General features: G+C 36.8%; 2 protein-coding genes across 3 annotated transcripts in view; both read left to right on the forward strand.

Annotated features, from left to right (window-relative positions):
• Positions 1-22,957, forward strand: part of LOC145671668 (uncharacterized) — a 1,096,828-nt gene that overhangs the window by 302,438 nt on the left and 771,433 nt on the right. The gene's annotated exons all lie outside the window — the stretch shown is intronic.
• Positions 19,940-20,317, forward strand: LOC145671779 (protein GVQW3-like). Its single transcript, XM_081740986.1, has one exon. The coding sequence runs from the start codon at positions 19,940-19,942 to the stop codon at positions 20,315-20,317; it is 378 nt and encodes a 125-aa protein (XP_081597112.1).

The following is a 22,957-nucleotide window of genomic DNA, read 5'->3' on the forward strand; positions in this document are numbered from 1 at the left end:
CCCAAAATTAAAACGGTGCTTAAGAGTCTTTATCCCGGCGAAATTAAAATACCGCTAATTTTACATAATTATGTGGTATATTCAAATAGATAAAAGATGAATGAAATATGGAAAAAGAGCGCCCTAGACAATATTATTTTGCGAGAGGTACCGTTATCACAAGTCACCTAGTGGCTTTCCGTCTTCAGCTGTTTAGAAACGCGAAAATAAATGCCGATTTTCACAATGGTTCGAAATCGAAAGTAGATAAGTGAGTCGTGATAACGGTTTCTCATGTAAAATAATATTGTCTAGGGCGCTCTTGTTCCACATTTCGATTATCTTTTATCTATTTGAAGATATCACATGATTTCTGTAAAATTAGCGGTATTTTAATTTCGCCGGGATGAAGACTCTTAAAGGCAAACGTTTTGACACCATTCCTGGCATTGAATAGACTCACGAGCAGGGTTGCCAACTTTTCACAAGAAAAAATCGGGACGGGACAGTCGGTGTTGGCCCCCTTTCTCTCTGGGATTTCCATGTGGATGGTTCATTGTTGATGTTGTCTTCATTATCATCCATCATTATATTTAAAATATGACTTCATAACTTAAGTCGAAGAACAGAATAATACACAGGTTAATGTAAACAATGCGATTGTGCGCCAAACCAAAAGTGAAGCGGAAGACGCCGACGCTGGTGGCAGATCTGGCACACTGCCAGTACTCGGTACTCGGCCACCCGCTGAAATGAGCGCCAGTGATACTCCCACTGCGGTATCGCTCTTATGTAGAGATTCCAAAAACAATAATTTTAGGGCTGCATGGAATATACTATCATTATAATCGGCTGGATTACTAACTCAAAAGAACTGGGAAAATCTATAAATTAAAGACGACCTGCTATTTTTCTCATGAGTCAAATTAAAACACAAATTTGTTAAATTTATTCTATACATAAAACTGTGTGTGTAAAAGAATACGTTAGTCTTCTGTAAAAATTGACCTGTAAAATACTAATTAACCTTGAAATTCGATAAATCGGGACAATATGCGTCTCGACGAGTGTCCGGTCGGGACACGAGACAAATAAGTCAGAAATTGGTACAGTCCCGACACAATCGGGACGGTTGGCAACCCTGAGCGAAACACCCTTTCCAAAGAGCCCTTCCATAAATGCTTCCAGTCATGGATCCAACGTTGCGAGAAGTGCATTGCTAGCCAAGTACAATACTCTGAAGCAAATTAAATCAAATTCCATGTAAGCTTATTGCTTAGTTTTTCATCACACCTCACAAGATTAGAGACAAAATCAATACTTGAGATTCTGAATCCATATTGAAATAGTGTTTGTAGTCTGTTGTTAGCGTTTCCTCTATATGGGAATCAATTTCAGAAGCGGTAATGGTAGTAGATTTCCTTACACTTCCGGTTCCAATATTGGTATATGGTACGAGATGGAACCTATCCTTGTGGTGTTAAGTCCACACACACAAAAACTGCTTCTCGGCTGGAAATCAGATTTTTACCACTTCCGGTTTGAATAAAAGAATAAAGGACGAGATGAACAGTGGCGGCGCTACAGGGAGCGAGGAGTGGCGACCACCACCCCAATATTTTTTCTTACCCCCCTCCTTCGCCACCCCATTTTTCTATGTACAATCAGTGATTAATAATAATAACATGTACAACCGATAATAATATTCAAAGCAAAACAAGTGTGGCTACCTTGCCACAACCAAAATTTTTCTTACCTCCCCTCTTGCCCTGCTACTATCATGATCCTAGCGTCACTACTGGAGATGAACCTTATCCTTTGAATGCTGAAGCCACATTTATTGTTATCTCCTATCGCTCTTTCTATTTGGATGTCAATATTAAAACCGAAAATATAACTGAATTTTTACAACTTCCTTTTTTTAGTAGAAAGTCGAAAGTAGAAAGTGAGGACGAAATATATTCTTGAATTGCTAACTCAATTTCAGAAAACCAGTTCTCAATATTTACTACTGGTTTTGTGATATGGCGACCAATGATAAAACCGGAAATGCTTGAATTCTACTATTATCGGTTTGAATTTAGTATTAATGAAGGAGATGGAACCTGATACTGAGATCCTGAATCGATTAAAAAAAGACACATATCGGTGTCTCTTACTGTTTTTATCTTGGTATCTATCTACTGCCAGACAGACAGACATAGCCGTTCAATACAACTTCTCATACTTTTGCAATAACTATCATTTGGCGTAACAGCCGTTTTTGTGGACTTGAGCCGCTCCAACGTCACCTGTTAAAGACGGCTTAAGAGTCTTCATCCCGGCGAAATTAAAATACCGCTAATTTTACAGTAATTATGTGATATCTTCAAATAGATAAAAGATAATCGAAATGTGGAACAAAAGCGCCCTAAACAATATTATTTTACATGAGAAACCGTTATCACGGACTCACTTATCTGCTTTCGATTTCGAGCCATTTTGAAAATCGGCATTTATTTTATTTTCGCGTTTCTAAACGGCTGAAAACGGAAAGCCGCTAGGTGACTTGTGATAACGGTACCTCACACAAAATAATATTGTCTAGGGCGCTCTTGTTCCATATTTCAATTATCTTTTATCTATTCGAAGCTATTACATAATTACTGTAAAATTAGCGGTATTTTAATTTCGCTGGGATGAAGACTCTTAACTAGGTCCACCGTAACGACGATCATGTGGTAAGCGTGCTGCGTCACTCTGTGTCTAACACGTGCTATCAGGAGCTTTCTAGACCTAGCAGCCCTCACTTCTTTCATTCACGCTACTCCCCAATTTGCCTCACAACACTGGATGGACGCCGAAAATTGAGAAGCGCCACACAGTGGTCGGAAACTTGGAAAAAGCGGACAAAAATAGTTTATTCCGAAATAATGAAAGTTGACGGACATTTCTCTATCGTTCTATACGTAATTGTCCTTTCTAAATCAATTGCAACTAATGCGAAAGTGATTGCAAGAACCCCTGCTACAATACGTGGAGTTATATATACAGGGTGGTTCAAAAGTGGGGAAACCCCTTGCATAAATATCAAAGACTGCAAAATATAACTAAAGGAAAAATGTTGGGGAGTAATAAAAGTGAAGAAAAATTAGGAAGGACATAGAACAATGAAAATCGCTGTCTTGAAATCCACAATCGTGAATCATATCATACATACAGTTTATAAATTGAAAACATTACATGTTGATGCCTTATGTGAATTGGACATCGCTAGTCACTATGAAGTTATGACAGGAGTTAAATGCATCCAAGAAGCGGTTAATGGTTCATTGTGCTCTCCCTCTAATTGTATGTGCAGCTAATAAATAGACGGTGTAGAAGAAATGAATACTTGGCCTTAGGATACAAAATTAAAGTTCGCGGTCTTTCACCTGCACCATCTCCGAAGAAACACTAATACTTACTGGAATGTAATTTAGTTCAGAATTATGTTGTTTCGGTAAAATTATAAGATTCAATATAGAATCTTGTTATATACTACTGCACTGACGTGTAATTTACAGCAGCTCTGCACGACTGATAGTTTACCACTTCAATATGTATGAGTTCACTACAACTTTGATTCAGTGACGAGGGACAATCCAAATTACGTAGAAGACAATATGCCTTTTCCCTTTGTAAGGCTCAGATAGTGGATCTCAATTGTGATCACAACAACATTATTCATCACGCTTTTCCATTTAGATGGGACTGACTCCTTCAGGTGCACTTGGCTGTAGCTATTTCCAATGCTCAACCTTTGTACTACTCATGGTCAACTCAATAAGCCTTATTTTGCCGATAAGCAAGGATAAGCTTAGACTGCAGAACTGCTAACATCAGCATATATGTAACTTTTTGGTAGCACTAACAAAGCCATAATATGAATGATATGACAATGGATAACAAATAACAATTTTCACTAAACACACAGTATTTAAACCAATGTACTATTCAACCACTTTCATCGACCTAATAGACGATATAAATGGTTAAAACATATCATATCGTTTGATTCATTTTTTGCTGATTTTTGGGCATTTTTGTTTTTTCACGTAGCAGAGATACTTATAATTAAATATCAATACCGATTTCATAGGCGGCGAAGTTGACAAAATCGATATTTGACAGCTTTTTTTCAGTTTCTGACCACTGTGCGCCGGTCCGGAATCGAACTTTGGACCACACAGACATGAGTCTAACTCTCCCCCTACTAGATTACGCTCTTCCAACACTTATATATAACAGAATTTTAAAATCAAGTAATGCTTACCAAGCATTTATTTCACAGGAAGAAATGGAAATAAGTTTTCTAAAATATTTTGACAAAAGTAACACGGACTTGGTAAAGAACTTTATTTGGTGGTTTGTTACACGGATCATGGATGTGAACATTGTGAGAATTGGAGAGGAAAATTGTGGTGTTGATGCAGGCTGTGAGTCACGTTTAGAGAAAGTAGTTACGGAGCCCTGATGCCTCAGCACTAAAGCAGAAAAAGTGTAACAATGTGGAAACAGGAAGGAAATAATAAAGGGAAACAAAGTAAACAGAAAGAAAATGGGGACGAAAGAGAAATGATGCATGCTGCACAGAAAGAAAGAAATGCACAATTTATGCTTTGTAAGACAATAAAGAAGATGACAAAAATAACCAGAATACAGACGTGTCCCCATCACAATCTACAGTAAAAAAACAAGCTGACACTTGTCCCGATACAATAAAGTAAGTATATCCAGTGACATAGGCGCCGACTTTGGGGGGAGGAAGACGTTTTTGGCCCCCCAATACTTATAGGCGGGGTCCTAGCTCCCCCCAATATAATCCAATCGAGGAAGAACTAACAAAGAGGAGCAAGAATTTTTGTTGTACTTCGTCGTGCTTTTAATTCAATATAGGAAGAGTATTTTTATTCGATAGAAAACGCCATTTTCAAAACTATGTTTAATGGAGCACTGAAGCTTGAACCAACACACTGGCAGCACTGATATGACAAATGAAGATCAATGTGGGCGCAAACTTGCAGTGAAGTTCCCAAATTTTGAACTTGAATTTGTTTTAAAGTCTTTAGGCAAATTAGCATTAGGTCGTGAATTTGGATGCAGCTTACCGAGAACTTGGGAGGGGGGGGGGGAGAAATGGAGCCTTCATCAAGCAATTGATAGAAAGCTGCTGATTGTGATGATATATTTATTCATTGTTTTTGCCCACCCTCCCCCGAATATTTTCTTCAAGTTGGCGCCTATGTCCAGTAATGCCAACTTAGCCTTTTTTTTTTTTTTTTTGCTAAATCTAGCCTATTTGGAAAGGCATTCAGCCATACAAATATACAAAATGCTTATAGCCTTAAATATAGCTTATTTTATGAAACTCTTTTGCCATTTTTGTTTTTTTTATTAGACGTTAAATTAATTCTAAAAATACTTTTTCTTTGAATAATAAAGTGTAATTTGAAAAAATTAGCCCATTTGTCATTATATATTATCGTACTAATTGATTTCTGTAGACAGAGCGTGTTTTATTACGTAACTAACACTTGTTATTTTTCTGCTTCTCTCTATCCACCCATACATTTACAACTACTTAACAATACTTATCGAGTCAGGAAGAGCTTTAGTGTCGCTTCCGTAATAGCCCCATTTGCTACTTTTTTAAAATTATTTTAGTTTCCGTATTTCATGGCAAGAATGAAAGTTTTCTAATACAAATTTAGTAAACTGTTTGGTTCTTCAAGTCACAGAGATTGCTTTTGTTTATTAGAGGAAACAAATAGGATATCTAATTAGCTTGAAAACTCTCAATGCAATCATGATGATTCATGTGGGTGTACTAGAGGTCTGCACGGGCTCAGGCCGTGCCCGCGGGCTTAAGGATGACCCGGCCTGCGGGCTGGACTCTGGTCTAAAGAGCATATGTCACTTCGGGTTGTAAAGTTTTAAATACACAACCATATTTCTCGGGTCATATTGGGCCTAACTTTGTGAATATACCATACAACGATATTTATTGGACCGTTCTTTCTGGAGAACTTGTAAAGTACAACTGCAAAATTAAACCTCTAATTGCTGTAAATAAAAATACAATTTTGAGTCAATTATTAAGTTTCTGTAATTCGGGTTTATTTCGGGCTCATTTGATTATCACACGAGCTAGGACCGGCTTGGGCCTAAGTGCTAAAACGTATTTCGGACTCGGGTCGTCGGGCCTCACATTATAAATTTACGGGCAGGGCAGGGCCCGGATTAAAAATTCCGGTCCGTGCAGACCTTAGGATGTACGTAAAATAAGTGTTTGTAAGGACTGTGAGTATCGAAAAAAGTACTACTGAAAGTTGGGACAACGGCAGTCTACACAAACACAACCAATCTACAATCCAACAATGTTGCATCCAACTCCAGCGCCTCGGCTAGCTTCGATGATGACTTATTTCAATTCAGCTGATAGTATGGTTGTTGACTTTAACAAATACGATGAGTTGTTGATGAATGTTATTGTAATTTAAAGTCATGCATGTTGCTTGTTAGTCTTCGGCGAATAAAATTTAACATTTCAAATTTTACTTTAACTCATTTATAATCTTACATACAAAAAAGGGTTTTAATATCGAGAATGTGAGTTTAGGTTAGCAATTCAAAATCTAGCCATTTTTGCATAAAAAAGCTTATTTCTGAAGACCATCTACCCTTTTTCTTTAGAGGTTGTTGGCAACACTGAGTGTATCAGTATACAGGGTGGCCCAAAAGTAGGTATATACCCCTGTATTGATCAAGTATAACATTCTAGTTTACGGGTTTATTTGTTTCGGTTCTTCCGAGCTCATGATGTAAGTAAAAACACACGAAGAACAAATAATAAAGAAGCTAAGTCTTCCTGATGGATAACAATAAGAAATGATAAAATTTGCAGTACGGTACTGTATACCTACTTTTGGGTCACCCTGTATGTATGGTGTATTGCTTATTTATTTATTTATTTAACAAACACTAGATACAGCTCACAGTCAGAGGCCATTTTACACTGAATATGTAACAACAATATCTCATACCTCAACAAGAACGATCCCGTCTTGTTGGTCAAGTTGGTAACACGCGCACGAACTTGGTGCACGTTGTCCAGAGTTGATTCTCGGTTTGACAGCAGTGTTCGTAGATTTTAGGGAAATTTCCCTAGAGAAGGGAAATTTCATAAGCAAATTAAGCAAAAAGGAAAAAAGGGAATTTTTCGATAAAATGTGAAATTCTCGTTTTGACTGTTTGACCAATATAAATCCTTAAATTTTTCATTGTTCTTTACAAATAAACCAATACACTAGCAATAGTGTGTGTCTCTTCAAACTACCATTTCGTACTCATTGTTGGTTGGGTTGCGTTTGAGCAAATTGTTTTGCAAATAAATAAATAAATAAATATATAAATAAATAAATAAATAAATAAATAAAGTGAAGGAAAAGCAAAAAAATTAGAAGCGAAAAACAAATGAAGGGTAAGGGGGAAAAAATAAGGAATGTGCATGTGTGTGCTTTAACGGGTGCTTTGCCCTATCTGTTGATGACTCTTGGTACCATTTGACTGTATATGCCATGCATGCGTGGATGTTGAAATGTCCAAGGAAAGGGGCAAAGGATTTGACTAACCCTATTCTTTTTTTACGCGGTTTTCAATATTAAAAGGTCGTTTTCACGAAAATACAGTCTTGTGACATTCCTTGTTTTTCCCCCTTACCCTTCAAATATGGTTGACACTTCTTTTAATATAGCTAAATTATTTTTATCATATAATTTCCGCCATAGGAATTAGACACAACAAATTACGGAAAATTTCAATACGAAAAGGGAAAATTTTATCAGTCGAGAGAAATTTTCTTAAGGAAACCTACGGACTCTGTTTGATTTGATTTTGAGTTTAACGATGCTTTCAGCAGACAGGCTATATGAGACGGTAACTACTGATTAACTTAGATCCGCACCACATGAGCTCTCGCCGGGAATCGAAGCCGGGTCTTCCATGCCAAAGACGCATATGCTAACCGCTTAGCAACGAATGAGCTCACAAACACTGGTTTGAAAGCATTGATGGCATTTCGGTGGTTTGGACTCAATGTTAAATTGTAGATTCACGTCTCATGTAACCTCGGTGCTGAAAAGAGACGTTAAATATCAACAAACAAACAACATAGAGAATCATGTGATCACCTTTGGAATATACCAAATGTAGGTCATAAATCACTTAACATAAATGCATTTGAAATACATTATTTATCAACTACAAAACTATTAAATTTACATTCTAGCAGAATCCATTCTTCCCACGGGAAGAATACCTTCCATTTTGGACATAAAGGGGTAAATTTTGATTTAAACGGCATCGGAAGTGTCACTGTTCGTCTCAGTGACCCCGAAAACTATGGGTTCGACACTAATATCGGTCATTTTCGATCACTTTTAAATATCTCCCCTTCCCCTAAGTTGCACCGCCAAAGTGAAATGATAAAAAAAAATCCTAGGCCGGAATTTTATCTATGTGACAAATTCGATCGAGATCGGTCTCGTGGTTTCAAGAGGAATAAAGTTTTATTTATTTTTATATATCTCCCCCTCCCCTAAGTTCTACCGTCAAAGTAATGTAATAAAATTCATCCCAGGCCCGAACTTTATCTACGTTGAGAATTTGATCGAGATCAGTTGGGTGGTACAAGACGTATGAAATCACAAATATAGCCACTTTCATTTTTATTTATCGTACATATACAGGGTGTCCGAAATGAGTCTAACGGTTTTTGAAAGTGTATAGTTTTATAATATGGTCAGAGATACAGAAGAAAAAATCATTCATATTGAAAGAAAACTCAGAAAGTTTTGTTCAGCAAATTTTCATACTTGAACAACTACCAGTGACGGCGCTAGTATCGCCGATAAGCAGAAATGGCGTCGGTAGTTGCAAAGGCGCAAAGCGTGCGGTGGTTTGCAGAGACAAGAAGTGTTGTTCAACGAAACTTTCGAAGTGTTTACCACTGGGATCCTCCATCACTCAACAGTATCCAGGCCTGGACGATCAATTTTTATCAACGAGGAGTGCAGTGAAACAACACAGCAATGGTAAATCGCGTGTATCAAAGAAAATGTGTAAATAATAAGAGAATGTTTCTCACTTAGTCCGAGGAAGTCAATTCGCGCAGCGAGCAGGCAATTGGCATATTCCAAAGTCAACAGTGCACGATGTGGTACACAAAGATTACGTTTGCGCGCGTATAAGGTGCAATTGTTGCAAGAAATTAAGCTCAACGATAAGCCACAGAGAGCAGATTTGCTACTGAAATTCTGGACAGGATTGACTATGACCATAATTTCCTATTGAACGTTGTTTTCTCTGATGAGGCAATTTTTCACTTGTCTGGCTGCGTTAACAGACACAATATTCGGATATGGGGATCTGAGAATCCGCACACGTACATAGAACATTCTAGAGACAGTCCCAAATTCGATATTTATTGTGTTTTAACACATAATGCAGTTATAAGCCCCTTGTTTTTCATAGAGCAAACCGCAACAGCAAATGTGTTCTTAGACATGCTTCAACACTTTGCTGTTCCCCAGTTACAACATTTGCAACCTCAAGTGATATTCCAATTGGATGTTGCCCAGCCAAATTGGAGCCTACAAGTGAAGGAGTACCTTGATATTAAATTTCCTGGCCGTTGGATAGGCCGTAATATGCCAATAAGGTGGCCTCCACGCTTTCCTGATGTTATTCCCCTGAACTTCTTCCTGTGGGGGTATGTGAAAGATCTTGTATATTCTGGTGAAAAGGGGCGTAACGTTGATGAACTGAAGAACAGTATTAGGAATGTGATTGCTTCAGTAGCACCTTAGATGTTACAGAATACGTGGAGAGAGATTGAGTTCAGGCTAGATATTGTAAGAGTTACTAATGCAGCTCATCTGGAGTTACACTGAGTTAGAATGACTTGTAAGATCAAATAAACTTTTTGAGTTCTCCTTTAAAACGCATATTTTTTCTTCTGAATCTTTGACCACATTAAAACTATACACTTTTAAAAACTGTCAGTCCTATTCTGGACACTCTGTTCTGTAACAGTAAATTAGCATGTTTAGATCACGTTCAAATTAGTCTCCATTATTTTTAATGCAAAAATTACATCTTTTGTAGAAAAACATTGTTCTCTACAGACACACATTGAACGCTACCTAGTTGAAGAAGATTCACTACAGACCCAGTCGGTTCAAACTGTTTATTTAATTTATGGACTCCTTCTGTTGTGACAGCGTTCATTCAATGCTGCTCAAATAACACAATCACAGTTATTTGAAATGGAAGCACACATTCGTTCTCTGATCACTTTTTATTTTTTGTAAAAATAGAACCGGGGTAGCTACGCTGAACTTAATTACAATCGCAACAAGGTCTGTATCCTGTACAAAATCAATTCTTACAAAGTATTATTCACGAACCATACTATAATCTATAGTTTACATCTATTACTACTCTAGTCAATTGAGAACTAAATAGCTGCTAGCGTCAAAAACTTATGTCCCACGTTGTACATCTTGGAATTATTGAAGTTCAACTGAAAAAAAAAATATCAAAATAGAAGGAAGCAGTGATTTTGTTTCAAATTAATTGGATGCAATCTATCTACTATGATTGATGTTACTCAGGCTTGCCAACCATACGATAAATTATCATGATTACGATGATGGCCTTGAGACAATAGGTAAATATACTATAATTTTAGAACGTACCTTTTTTTTTTTTTTTGCAGTTTTTAAAATGTGCAAATAAATGGTAGATGTCCATTAAATAATTATAAAACACATACATTGAGATTTTTTAGTCATTTCTGCTAAAAAAAAAAAGTCAATGAGATTTGAGAATTGGTAAATAGCAACCCTGTATCCAATCTTTACATGCAATTACATTAAAGAGGAACTGCAAGTATTGTTGTGGTTCAGAGTAGTGCAGTGTTAATGAGGATTTAAAAAAAAAAGACAGTGACGCTGATTTGGAGTTCGAAACTGAAGATTACTATATAAATTTATCATATATTATTGCTAGTATTAGTAGTATTATACTTGTTTCCACAACTACCATGTGCAAAACGAATATACGATATTTTGTGATATACAATAATTTTAAAGATGAAAATGGATATTTTTGGTCTCTAAGGTTGGCAACTCTGGTGTTACTCAACTTGTCGTATCATTCCTGATATTAACGTTTCAGTATGGATCATTGGATATGTACACGGAGTAAGTTTCAAATCTTTACTTTGAATGTTCAGTGGTAGAGTGTTCACCTCTAGTGCATGGGGTCCTCTCTTCGATCAAAGGAAGAACCAGTTTCTCAGACGTTGAATCCATATCATAAAGTCATTATTCGCTATCCCCTGCTCTTTTCGCTAACGGCGATAACCGGAAATCGTTAGTTTGAACCACTTCCGGTATGCATAGAGGGTTACTGTAGATGATGAAATCTATTATTGGAAAAATGAATCGATTGCCACAAAGGGTATCTCGATGTATCTAATCGGGTTTGCTCTTTGAAAATCAGCATTACAACTGGAAATAGTACTAAATTTAAGCCACTTCCAGTTTTAGTGGAATGTTATATCCCTCTCTTGAGATTCTGAATCGATTGCGAAAGACACTTTTCGATATATCTTTCCGTTTTTGTTCTGATACCTGTCGACAGACGGATGGAATAACATAGCCGTTCAATAACTCTTCCGACACTTATGCATAGCATAGTTTGGAGGTCTAAAATCACTATGAGTTAAATTAATTATGACGCAGTAACAAATCCAAGTCTTCTACAAAACCAGAATTGTTTTAATGTAGTAATTGAAATTAAATACATATAGTTTTAAAGTTGCACAGATTGCCATGCGTAACCTACTTGCTAAGATTCTCGTCTTGGGTGCGAGCGGTCCCGGGTTCTATTCCCGGTTGGGACACTCGGCCGAAAAAGTGTAGAAGCGTTTTAAGGCCAGCTATACTGAGTGAGGATTTCCTGGGTTTTCCTCATTCACACAAGACAAATACTGGAATGGTACCTAACATACAGATCCCAGACCGCTTCCTTTCTTCACCAATCCTTTCTTCCTTCCCTTTCCTCGGATAATGTGATCACTGAGGAACGTCATCCCTCATACGTAAGGGTTAAATGGCCTTAGATGCCGAAAGCCCAGAAATCTAAATCCTAAACCTAAAGAAATCTAAATCCTAAGCCTAAAGAAATCTAATTCCTAAACCTAAAGAAATCTAAATCCTAAACTTAAAGAAATCTTATTCCTAAACCTAAAGAAATCTAAATCCTAAAAATAAAGAAATCTAAATCCTAAACCTAAAGAAATCTAATTCCTAAACCTAAAGCAATCTAAATCCTAAATCTAAAGAAATCTAATTCCTAAACCTAAAGAAATCTAATTCCTAAACCTAAAGAAATCTAAATCCTAAATTTAAAGAAATCTAAATCCTAAACCTAGAGAAATCTAATCCCTAAACCTAAAGAACACTAATTCCTAGCACAGACATGCTGGTCTGAATACAGTACGTAGTTAAAATTGACTTAGATTGTTTTATTAGTATTGTTTTATCAAAATTGATTTAAATGCATTGAATCACTATTCTTGTTGTAGTTCAATTATAAATTGAACGTTCATTATATTTTATTTGTAACAGTTTTTGAAATTTCATATTGGTCTACTGCCATGTGCTTTACGATAAAGTCATTTGATTTCTTCCGTTTTCATAATTATGATTATGTACAATTATAGTAATTAAGATTGTTAACGAGGTATGCAATAGTTGGAAATTTAAAGGGAAGTCATCGACCTTTATTAATTTATTCATGGAATTTTTAGTACATCAATTGTTTTCGTGAACGAATAAGACATGCAAGTGGTTGAATTTGGTATATCAGCGAAAAGTAGGACTATAATGACCAGTGGCGTATTTACGATTTTGTTTCGGGAGGGGCTTTGCTAACTTTCGGGGGGGGGTTGCCTGAAATTGTGAAAATTCTGCCAGATATTTCATATACTTTATTATAATAAGTAAGGTTTCGGTGGGGGGAGCTTAAGTCCGGAAGCCCCCCCTAAATACGCCACTGATAATGGCTTTTAAAACTTTTGTTCGCAGAACAAAACTAAAAGAGCTTTGCTCTACTTCTAATGCTGGAAATTCTTGTTCTTCCATCGTTTACAATGAGAATTCACGCGCCAAATCCTTTTTCAAGGTTAAATCTATGGGTATCCCGTTTTTCGGTGATTATTCCTCAATGGTATTTCCGATCGGGGCACGCGACCCTTTGTAATTCTCAACGCGCGCTCTCAAATCACCATGTCAAATTTGGTTAAGAACGGTGCAAGGATTTCCGAAAAGTATCCGGATAAACTTACGCCTACGTCTAATAAAGGGGAGCTTTGCTCCAATGACTTAGTGAATTGTTATTGTTATGTACTAAGTGTAAGATTTGTTAGATTCACTTTCATTTATTTGTTGCAAAACATGTTGAGCAAAGATTAAAATGGTTTGTGTCTAACGTTGTTATTTTTTATTTCATTTAATATCGATTTAATGTTACTGCTAATCAGGATAGAAATAAAAGAAAGAATTATAAAATACTTGTAAATTATATTTTTAAAAAATCACACTACGCACATACACTCACTTCACATCCATTACCTCGCACACTCCAATCAATTTTCCATCGAGATTAAACCTCAAAGAGCAACTTACAGAGAATATTGCTTAAGCGCCCGCATTACATTTGAAACATGTGCAATCTCTCATAACACCGACTACCTGTCGTGAAACTCGCAAACAACCACAAGTAACAACACAACAAATTAGTTGCTCAAAGTAAACTGCCTAACTACGTATTCTTATTAAGCAAAAAAAAAAAAAAAAAAAAAAATCTACTGCTCAACGTAAATAACCGAAGAAACCACTATAATCCCCGATAACGACTATCAATCGAAATTGATTTTGCATTTCTAACAAAATCAGTAGAACGTGAAGAAGAGAAGGAAGTTTATTAGAAGACCTGAAGAAATATCTTCATCACTCGAAGGGAAAAGCAAACAAAGAACGTTAGGAGTAATTGCTATACAGTAGTTGCACCAGCTTTCAGGGGAGATGTTTCTTGCTTCGGCTTGAACTTTTGGGAAAACGTCTTCGAACTTCTAGTGAAACATATTTTATGTTTCCTTAAAGTATACGTAAGCTTATTTTAAAGGACGGAATGGGAATCTCCTATAACCATCTTTGTTATCAGTAAATATCTATTTTCCATACTTTACTCCCAAACAGAAAACAAGAGGTTAATGAGGCAGACGACTTAGAAAAGAGAAGAAAATATGAAACAGTGAAAGAAAAAGGGAAATATTTCATAACGCTTTAGTTTTGGATGACGAAAAATAAAAACGCTTACCAGAAATACTGTTGGTTTCCCAAAAATATTTGAATTTGACTTTTATAGCATACGAGGTAATATCAAAAAGTTTCGAGACTAGCTCTGTAACATGCCAATAGATGGCAGCGCAAGGATGCACGCACAGGTACAGAAAGCATTGACAAGTGTGCCAAGAGGCAACGTCCTGTGTACCAGGGGAGCTGTGCAACTGGTGCTATTCTGACCACATGTGTTACCACATCTGCGATTTCATCATGGATAGCAAATTAGAAGAACAAGCAAACATGAAATTCCGTAGTGTGTCACTCAGGGCTGCAGTACCTAAACAGTTGTGCTTTACATAAGGCATCCTTACCGTAGATTGTCTGTATCATAGCAAGCGTCAAGCGTCTGTATCATAGCAAACTGAAGAAATCCACCACAGAGACGATTGACATGATTGGGTAACTGTGTGGCGATGCTCTAATGAGTCGTTCGATGTGTTTTGAGTGGCATGGGCGCTTCAGGAGTGGAAGAATTTCACTGGAAGACGACAATAAATCACGACTACCTTGTATGAGCACAACATCCGAAAACATTCGGCAACTTCTGGAGCTGCGGACTAACTTGGCAGCAACACGGCACATGTTCAAATCATCCGTGAGGATTGTCTCCACTGTTCCCTTTGGCACACCGACAACTGCAACAATGTTGTAGATTCCTCTCCGATGAACCTAAGGATGACCATTTGGATTAGACACATCTTGCGAAACAATTGCCTTCTTCATATTGCCATAGAGAGAAATATGGAAAGAAAACGAGGAGTAGGAAGAAGAAGAACACAACGGGTCGATGATTTGAAAAATAGAACATATTGGAAGCTAAAAGAGGAAGATGAAGATCGAGAAACATGGAAGAAACGTTTCCAGTTCCTCCCTCAAAAAATTCATTAGTCTCAGTACCTGCCAACAGGCAGAATACTTAATAATAATAATAATAATAATAATAATAATAATAATAATAATAATAATAATAATAATAATAATAATAATAATAATAATAATAATGTCTCATTTTGTAAAATAAATACAAGTGAACAATTAGCAATATCTGGTAAAAATGGTTCACAATCTGTAGCTCTCAAACCAGTGAGAATAATTTCCATGTTCATGTGATTTTTTTTAGAAAAGAAAAACTTAGAATCGCCCATGTTACCTTCCTTCCATGACACCGTGTTCATAACCTTAAAAACTGTCATCTTTATAAGCCGTTTACGGCGAGGAAATTGTAAACGAAGTGCAGTGAGTCGATTTGTATGTAAATTTCGTATATATATCTATTCTATTGAAGATGAACAGTGCCGGATTTACGTAAAAGCTAAACAAGCTATAGCTTAGGGCCCCAATCCCTTGGGGGCCCAAAAAGTAAAGGAAAAAACTGGATTTACATTTTCAAAATATAAGAGAAACAGTAAATAATTATTTATAAGTTATAAGTTATAAGTTTTAACTTATAAGTTAAAATCTCGTATAGCAACAGTACTTCGTGTTGTGTAAGTCCCATGATGGAAATAATGGGCCCCCTTCTGGTAGTTTGATTTTTAAAATATCAATAATTTCTTCATTTCTGTATATAGGACGTCTAAATTCATCTGGACACATAAAGAGCCCCATTACCTTCAATAGCTTAGGGCCCCATTACCTTCAATAGCTTAGGGCCCCACCAAACCTAAACCCAACTCTGAAGATGAAGCTTGTAATGGCCTTCCAATGTCGATGACAGATCATTAGCGTTGAGGTTAGAACAAGAAAATGAGTTGGTTGCTAACCAAAATTATTATTATTATTATTATTATTATTATTATTATTATTATTATTATTATTATTATTATTATTATTATTATTATTATTATTATTTTACAAGGACCCACTATTTCATCCAATAAAGATGGCATCATCTTGCATCGCTTTAGCTTCGCAAGTACTTCGAAGGCACACTCAGCTCAATTTTATATGCTAATCATGATGAAGGAGTGAACAGTATTTTCATGACGTTTTGAAATGTTTTTAATAAGGTAATGTAAGTAGCAGACAACAGAAATGCAGTTCTGTGCTATGTTTCGCTCGTTACGTGAGATTGTCTACTCGCTTTTGTTCAATGCAAATACCATAGAGAAATTAAAATGTTGACGTAATCTGACAATTGATGAACATCACAATTACCTTAAGAGATTTTCCTGGAATTTCAAGTCGTTGCTTCCTGTCCTCTGAGCTTCTCCACAATATTATACATATTTTACGAAATACAAGGTCTGTTCGGAAAGTGATGGGGCCGATTTTCTGGACCAAACAGGAGGAACAGGGATTTAGTTTCCGGACGTAAAGGTACGTAAGTTTGATTAGGTATCTATCGATTTCTCGTCAGTTGGCTCTGAACTCTTACAGAATATGGATTGCTTCCTAAGTTGACAGCTTTTGAGCGTGACGTAACGGTCAAAACACAGAAGAGTATTACTAGAAATCGTTAAATTATATGACTAAACTTTTATATAAAACTTAAAAATTCACAATCGAGACGCTTGGTATGATACAATCTACGATAAAGATGCCTTGTGTAATGCACAACTGTTTAGGTATTACAGCCCTGAGTGATACACTACGGAATCGTCGCCGAAAAAAGGCCCTAATGAGCAAATTGAAAATTAAATCGGTGCTTATTGTCTTTTTTAGTCTAAAGATCTTGTTCATAAGGAGTTCGCACCATTCAGACAAACATAATTCTGTGTCCCTGCTTGGAGATTATCAACACCTTGGTTCATTACTTCTACAATATGAGTGGCAGAGTTTCTGACAAAACACGTGGAAATAACAGTGCTCCAACCCGATCTCGACATAAACAGACTTCTTTCTCTGTATCTTGCTCAATAGAATATATATATTATATATTTTATATATATATATATATATATATATATATTAAAAGGATATCATTCTAAGATTGTTAAAAATATGCAAGCTGTTTTGAGTAGTGTTTTGAAAGAGGCATCCATATAAGCCAAGGGTTTTCAAACTTTTTGCAGTTGAGGCTCCCCTCAACCACCAAAATCTGAACGCGCCTCCCCGTCGAAAATGAAATGTGTCACCATCATAAATACATGTGTCCACAAAAACTATCACTATGATGACCTATATATTTAATTTGTTAATCACTAATGGAAATATCTCATTAACACAGTAATCTACATTGTACACACTGGGTACACCTTTTAATGTTATTAGCCGGTGTTAATAATAATTATAAATTGTGGTAAGTCAGATATTTATGGTAAAATTGAAAAATACGAGCAGAGAGGAAATTTAAATAATAAAAACCGGCATATTTAAATGTTGAGCAAAGTCAATGGGATGTATGAGCTTGTTTTGAATCACACAATTTATTAAATTTCGGCATATATTTTGAAGTGGCAAGACACAAGACGGCTACGACCAATGAAAATAAAATAAATAAGACTATTTGTGAATGACGGTAGTACTTTATAAAAGATTAAAACTCAAGAATCGTCCCAAATATAATAATAAAAAATTAAGAGAAAGAAAAATTTGACTAACATGGCGTAGCGCGAAATCCCAAAGACATTTAAGAAGACATACTATTCTACAGGGATAAAATGGAATATCGTTAGTGGCCATCTAACAAGCATTATACACATTTAAGCCAAAGCTGAAAGGGTCATTCCTGACTGTATGTGGAACAGAGGTAATACAAAGACTTAGTCCACTATGTATTACTAAAGAAGAAGGATGCAGATTCAAGTATGAGTGTTGCATTATAAATACGTTCCTTTGTCGGATCTTTTTTAAAAAATCCTCACGCCTTCCCTGACAACTTTCCAGGGAAGCAGGCTTCTCCAGGGAGGCACGCCACACAGTTTGAAAACCCCCTGAGATAAGCTATAACGTGTGGCAACGGTGTACTTATGCTCAGCAATGATTTTTAGAGGAATTATAAAAGTGCATAGGCATTTCATGAAATAAACAAATTTTGTGTGACGTGTCGCATTTGATTCCGAACTGACCTTGTATAGCCGTGGATAAATAACTAACAACATTGACTTAAGATAGCAAAAATGTGCCGTCCATAAGCATTACACATAACATTCTTGAAGAATTGTGTGGAGAATGATATTGCTATTATTAAGGTCCCCACCCAAGTATTTTTGTTGGGAGGGAGTCTAATATTACAAATCACTAAGGTTGTATAGCATTAAACGTGTTCTTCTACACCTGTAAAGACGATAAATAATTGTAAAATACTTGCATGTATATTGTCAGAAAAAAATGATAGAACTAAAGCCTGTGACAAACATCTTGGCATTTCAGCTAAACGAATAAAACGCAAGCTATGGCGCGACGTTGCCAAGTGGTAAAGGGGTGTGGTCTATGGCTAAGCAGACAAACTACAACGCGATCACATGGCAGGGGATAGACGTGGATGTGTGCAAAAATAAACGTGGCAACACCGCTGGCCTCTGATTTGCTAGCAGCATATAAAGGGAACTTGGAGATCCGCCTTCAAATGCCAAGATGTTTGTCACGCCTTGTATAAGAGAAAGAGTACAGATAAAGTGTAAAATCAAATTTTCATCCTACATCAATTATTTCTTCTGTCGAACAAGAACTGAGAAAGTGTACAAAAGTAGGCCTATGTTGAGTTAGGAAGTTTTGGGAGGAGGTTCCGAACCAGTTGGACTCCTCTCGTGAGTACGCCCCTGGTCTGAACTAAACAAATATCGGATTCGATATAGTGTACTCGATATAAATACATCGATGCCGTTACAGAAAATATGGTAGTTCTCAGTACCAAAAAAAAAAAAAAAAAGTTTCATACATTTTTACTCATACATCCTCCATTGCTGTTGGTATGTTATACATATATTATTGCTGCACTTTGAAGTTAGTCATTTTGCTTAATTAAAAATCTCTCCGCAAAAGTTTTAAAATTCATCTATGTAAATTTTATTTTTATGCGTAATATGAAAAGTCCATTAATGCAATATGAAGCATTAGGTGATTATTCTCGGAAACGCAACATAGGACTACATTCAGAAGGTGATTAGCGGTTGCAATATGCTCTCAGATATCTGCTTTCATGCGTAATAAATGGAAATTATGCCTAAGGTTGTTAATTGAATTTTCCAGGAAATATGTTCCTTTTTCTAAATACTGCTTAACTGAAATATAATTTCTAAAGCTTGTGTTTATTGTAACTTTTTTTTAAACTTCCAAACTATACTATGCAGAAATACGGGAAGTATTATACGAGGGCTGATCAGGAAAGACTGAGACTGATTATTGTACCGTAGTTTCCTTTGTTGCCGAATACCGGCACGTTTGATAGTTGAAAGAGTTATATGTTTCATGTATACTCTCACTGGGTGGCAGCATTTTCGTATCGGTAGGTTTTGAGTAATCCGCTGTGTTTTAGACACTGCTTCCATTTCGCCTCACAACGTGCTGTGTATACGCATACAATGGAGGTTACGCGAGAAGAACCGTATGGAGCTACAAAGTTTTGTTATTACTTGAACCATACAGCTTCTGAAACATACGGAAAGTTCAAACAAGCTTACGGTGAAAGTGCATTACCTCGAGCAACAGTGTTTCGGTGGTTCAAAGAACTCAAAGAAGGACGAGTTTCATGCGTTAAGCAAGAAGGACCTGGTATTTCGGCCTCTGCTGTGACAGAAAGAAACATCAATACTGCTGCTGTGATTGTCCGTGAGGATCGAAGGATAACATTACGTAATCTAAGTGGAGTGTTGGCAATTTCATATGGTAGTGTTTTTCCAATAATGCACCATCACCTTCATATGTCCGTGTTTGTGCCCGTTGGGTACCACGACTGTTGAATCCGGAACATCACTTGTGTACCACATCCACCTTACAGTCCCGATCTCGCTCCGTGTAATTTTTTCTGTTTCCATCTCTTAAGGCAAAGCTCCGCGGTACTCACTTTGAGAACTCTGAAGCAGTGGTGAAGAAGTGTGAGGCGATTTTGAAGGACATATCAAAAAATGGCATGCATCACGTGTTCCAGGAATGGCAGGAACTTTATGAAAAGTGCATTCACTCAGGTGGGGACAACTTTGAAAAATATCATGTGAACACAGAGTTTGAGTAATAAACACATGTTTAAAAATATCAGTCTCAGTCTTTATTGATGAGCCCTCGTACAATTGCTGTATCAGTAAGCTTGTTCATCCTTTTATCAGACTGTCTGTGGAGAGATATCGGAGCAAAGACGGCAAGAGGGAACAAAAATGCATCCTAAGTCATCCCTCTATTCACACTAAAAACAGTGTAAAATTTCAATTTCTGGTTTCAACACTGATCGCCATAGTGGAAAACTGTGGTACACAGCGAGAAGCAGTTTTTGATGTAGCTTCATTATTACAAAAATAGGTTCCATCTGATTTTATTCTTGTACTGCAATCCGAATTCGTGAAATTCTACTACGATTTCCGGTTTCAATGTACAACTTCCGGTTTTAATATTTATTTCAATAAAGCAATATTTGTGAGACAACAAATAAACTGTCTTTGATGTGAATTTAGTGTCCGAAGGTCATGTTCCGATATTATTATCGAATTCATCGTTTTTGAGGTTGCTGAGATGAATAGTGACAACCCAAATACCATACTGTGAGGGCAAGAAATCATTAGTACGTCTAAGATGTAGCATGTAAAAATAGGTCGAAAAGGGTCGAATTCATACTTTGAATTGTCACTGAAATGGAAGATGACAGTCTCTTTGCCTCTTAAGCCCAATCAATGTCAGTCCCCATCGTCATTTGGGTGAAAAGGGGTACAAAATGAAATGTCGGAAGTTACCGACATTAGTGTCAAAATCATAGGTTTTTGGAGCCGCTAAACTGATTGATAATAGCCCTGGGGACATTTAAGCCCAAATTAAAGCCGGAACAGGTATGTCATCTCATCTGGGTTGATTTCTGAAGTACACTGGGCCTCGACCAGGGCCGTGCAGTGGAAAATCAGCGCCTGGGGCGAGAGTATACGACGGCGCCCCATACATACATTCCAAGCAATTTTTCCTATCTTTTTCTTTTTTCTCCCGAATTTTTCGCCCCCTTACTTCGGCGCCCGGGGCTATCGCCCCGCTCGCCCTGCCACGGCACGGCGCTGGTCTCGACACCCTAATAACTCCATAGCTATCCTTCCAGTAACTACAGCATAGAGCAAAGGTGGTAGAACTGTTTTCTGGACGGCAGAACTATTCACTCATCTCAAGGTAAGGAGTTGCCGAAAGTTGTCATCGATCTCAGTGACAAGAAGATGCCTCTTAAATATCATATCTTGTTTTGCCTCTAATCCGAAGGTTTGAATACATCTTATTCCAACCACTGCTCCTGTACGAATGGATCTCATCAGGGGTAAAAGTGGATCTGAAAAGATAGGACGACGCGTGACGTTGCCGTCCCCATTGCCTATCTTTCGCCATTGTAATTTTTTTAGGAAGTGGAGGGACGCCATTGATATTTTTTAGAAGTGGGAGGACGACTTCCCCCTGCGTTACCCCTCATTTGTACCCCTAAATCTCATTCAAATATCCCAGAATATTCAAAGGTTGCAAGAAAATTTATGATACATTCACAAATACTGTTGATGACTCAATCCGTCCCGTCTCCAGATTCGGGCTATCAGAAAATTGAATCATCTGATTCTGAGAGCAATAACAGTAAGCACGATTGAAGTTTCACGTTAGCTGACTGAGCAGAGAGCATTTGTAATTCGGACTCACTAGTCAAGTTTCCATCTGCGACAAAAGAAAGAATAAGGCTACAATAAGCAGCATTGACTCATGGTTAAGTCAAAATCATTCTACAAGGTAAAAGATTGTGAATGATTTCCGTTATTCCTTGAGAAATTGTTACCAAAGAGTATGGACAACGTACACATGCATATGTTTAAGGTTATTTTCGATAGCTGCAAAATAGCATCATAAAGTTACAATCTTGATTGGTGTTCCCATGATTTCGTGCTATAAAACAATATCTCAAATCTGCCTGTTTACACAAATCAGATCATGACTGAAGACATTCCAGAACTTCATGTTTTGTTTGCTAGCGAAATAATCTATGCAATTTCCAATTCCAGTATCTCAGATGACGGAATTGATTCGCGTTGAATCACACAGATTGTCTTCAATAGAAAGTAACTTTTCATATTTCTTCTTAGGAATCCATAATATATATCGTAACTTTAGATTTCGTTCCCTAATTGTTCTCAAGTTTTCTTTCTGGTTTTCTCAAGTTTGTGTCCCACTTCCGTGTCATTCTGCTCAAGAATTGTGAAATTGATTTTTGCGTTTTGATCGTAATAGCAATGACTTTCGTCATAGACGAATCTCAGCCGATGGAACACGTTGACGTGTGTTTCTCGACTTCAGTTATTATTATTATTATTATTATTATTATTATTATTATTATTATTATTATTATTATTATTATTATTATTATTATTATTTACATA

The sequence above is a fragment of the Thermobia domestica genome, chromosome 15 (genome assembly GCF_964235325.1).
Source record: "Thermobia domestica chromosome 15, izTheDome1.hap1.1, whole genome shotgun sequence".
Taxonomy (NCBI): Eukaryota; Metazoa; Arthropoda; class Insecta; order Zygentoma; family Lepismatidae; genus Thermobia; species Thermobia domestica.

Coding starts and splice junctions, on each gene's coding strand:
- LOC145671779 (XM_081740986.1), top strand. CDS start 19,940: ATGGAGGTTACGCGAGAAGAACCGTATGGAGCTACAAAGTTTTGTTAT.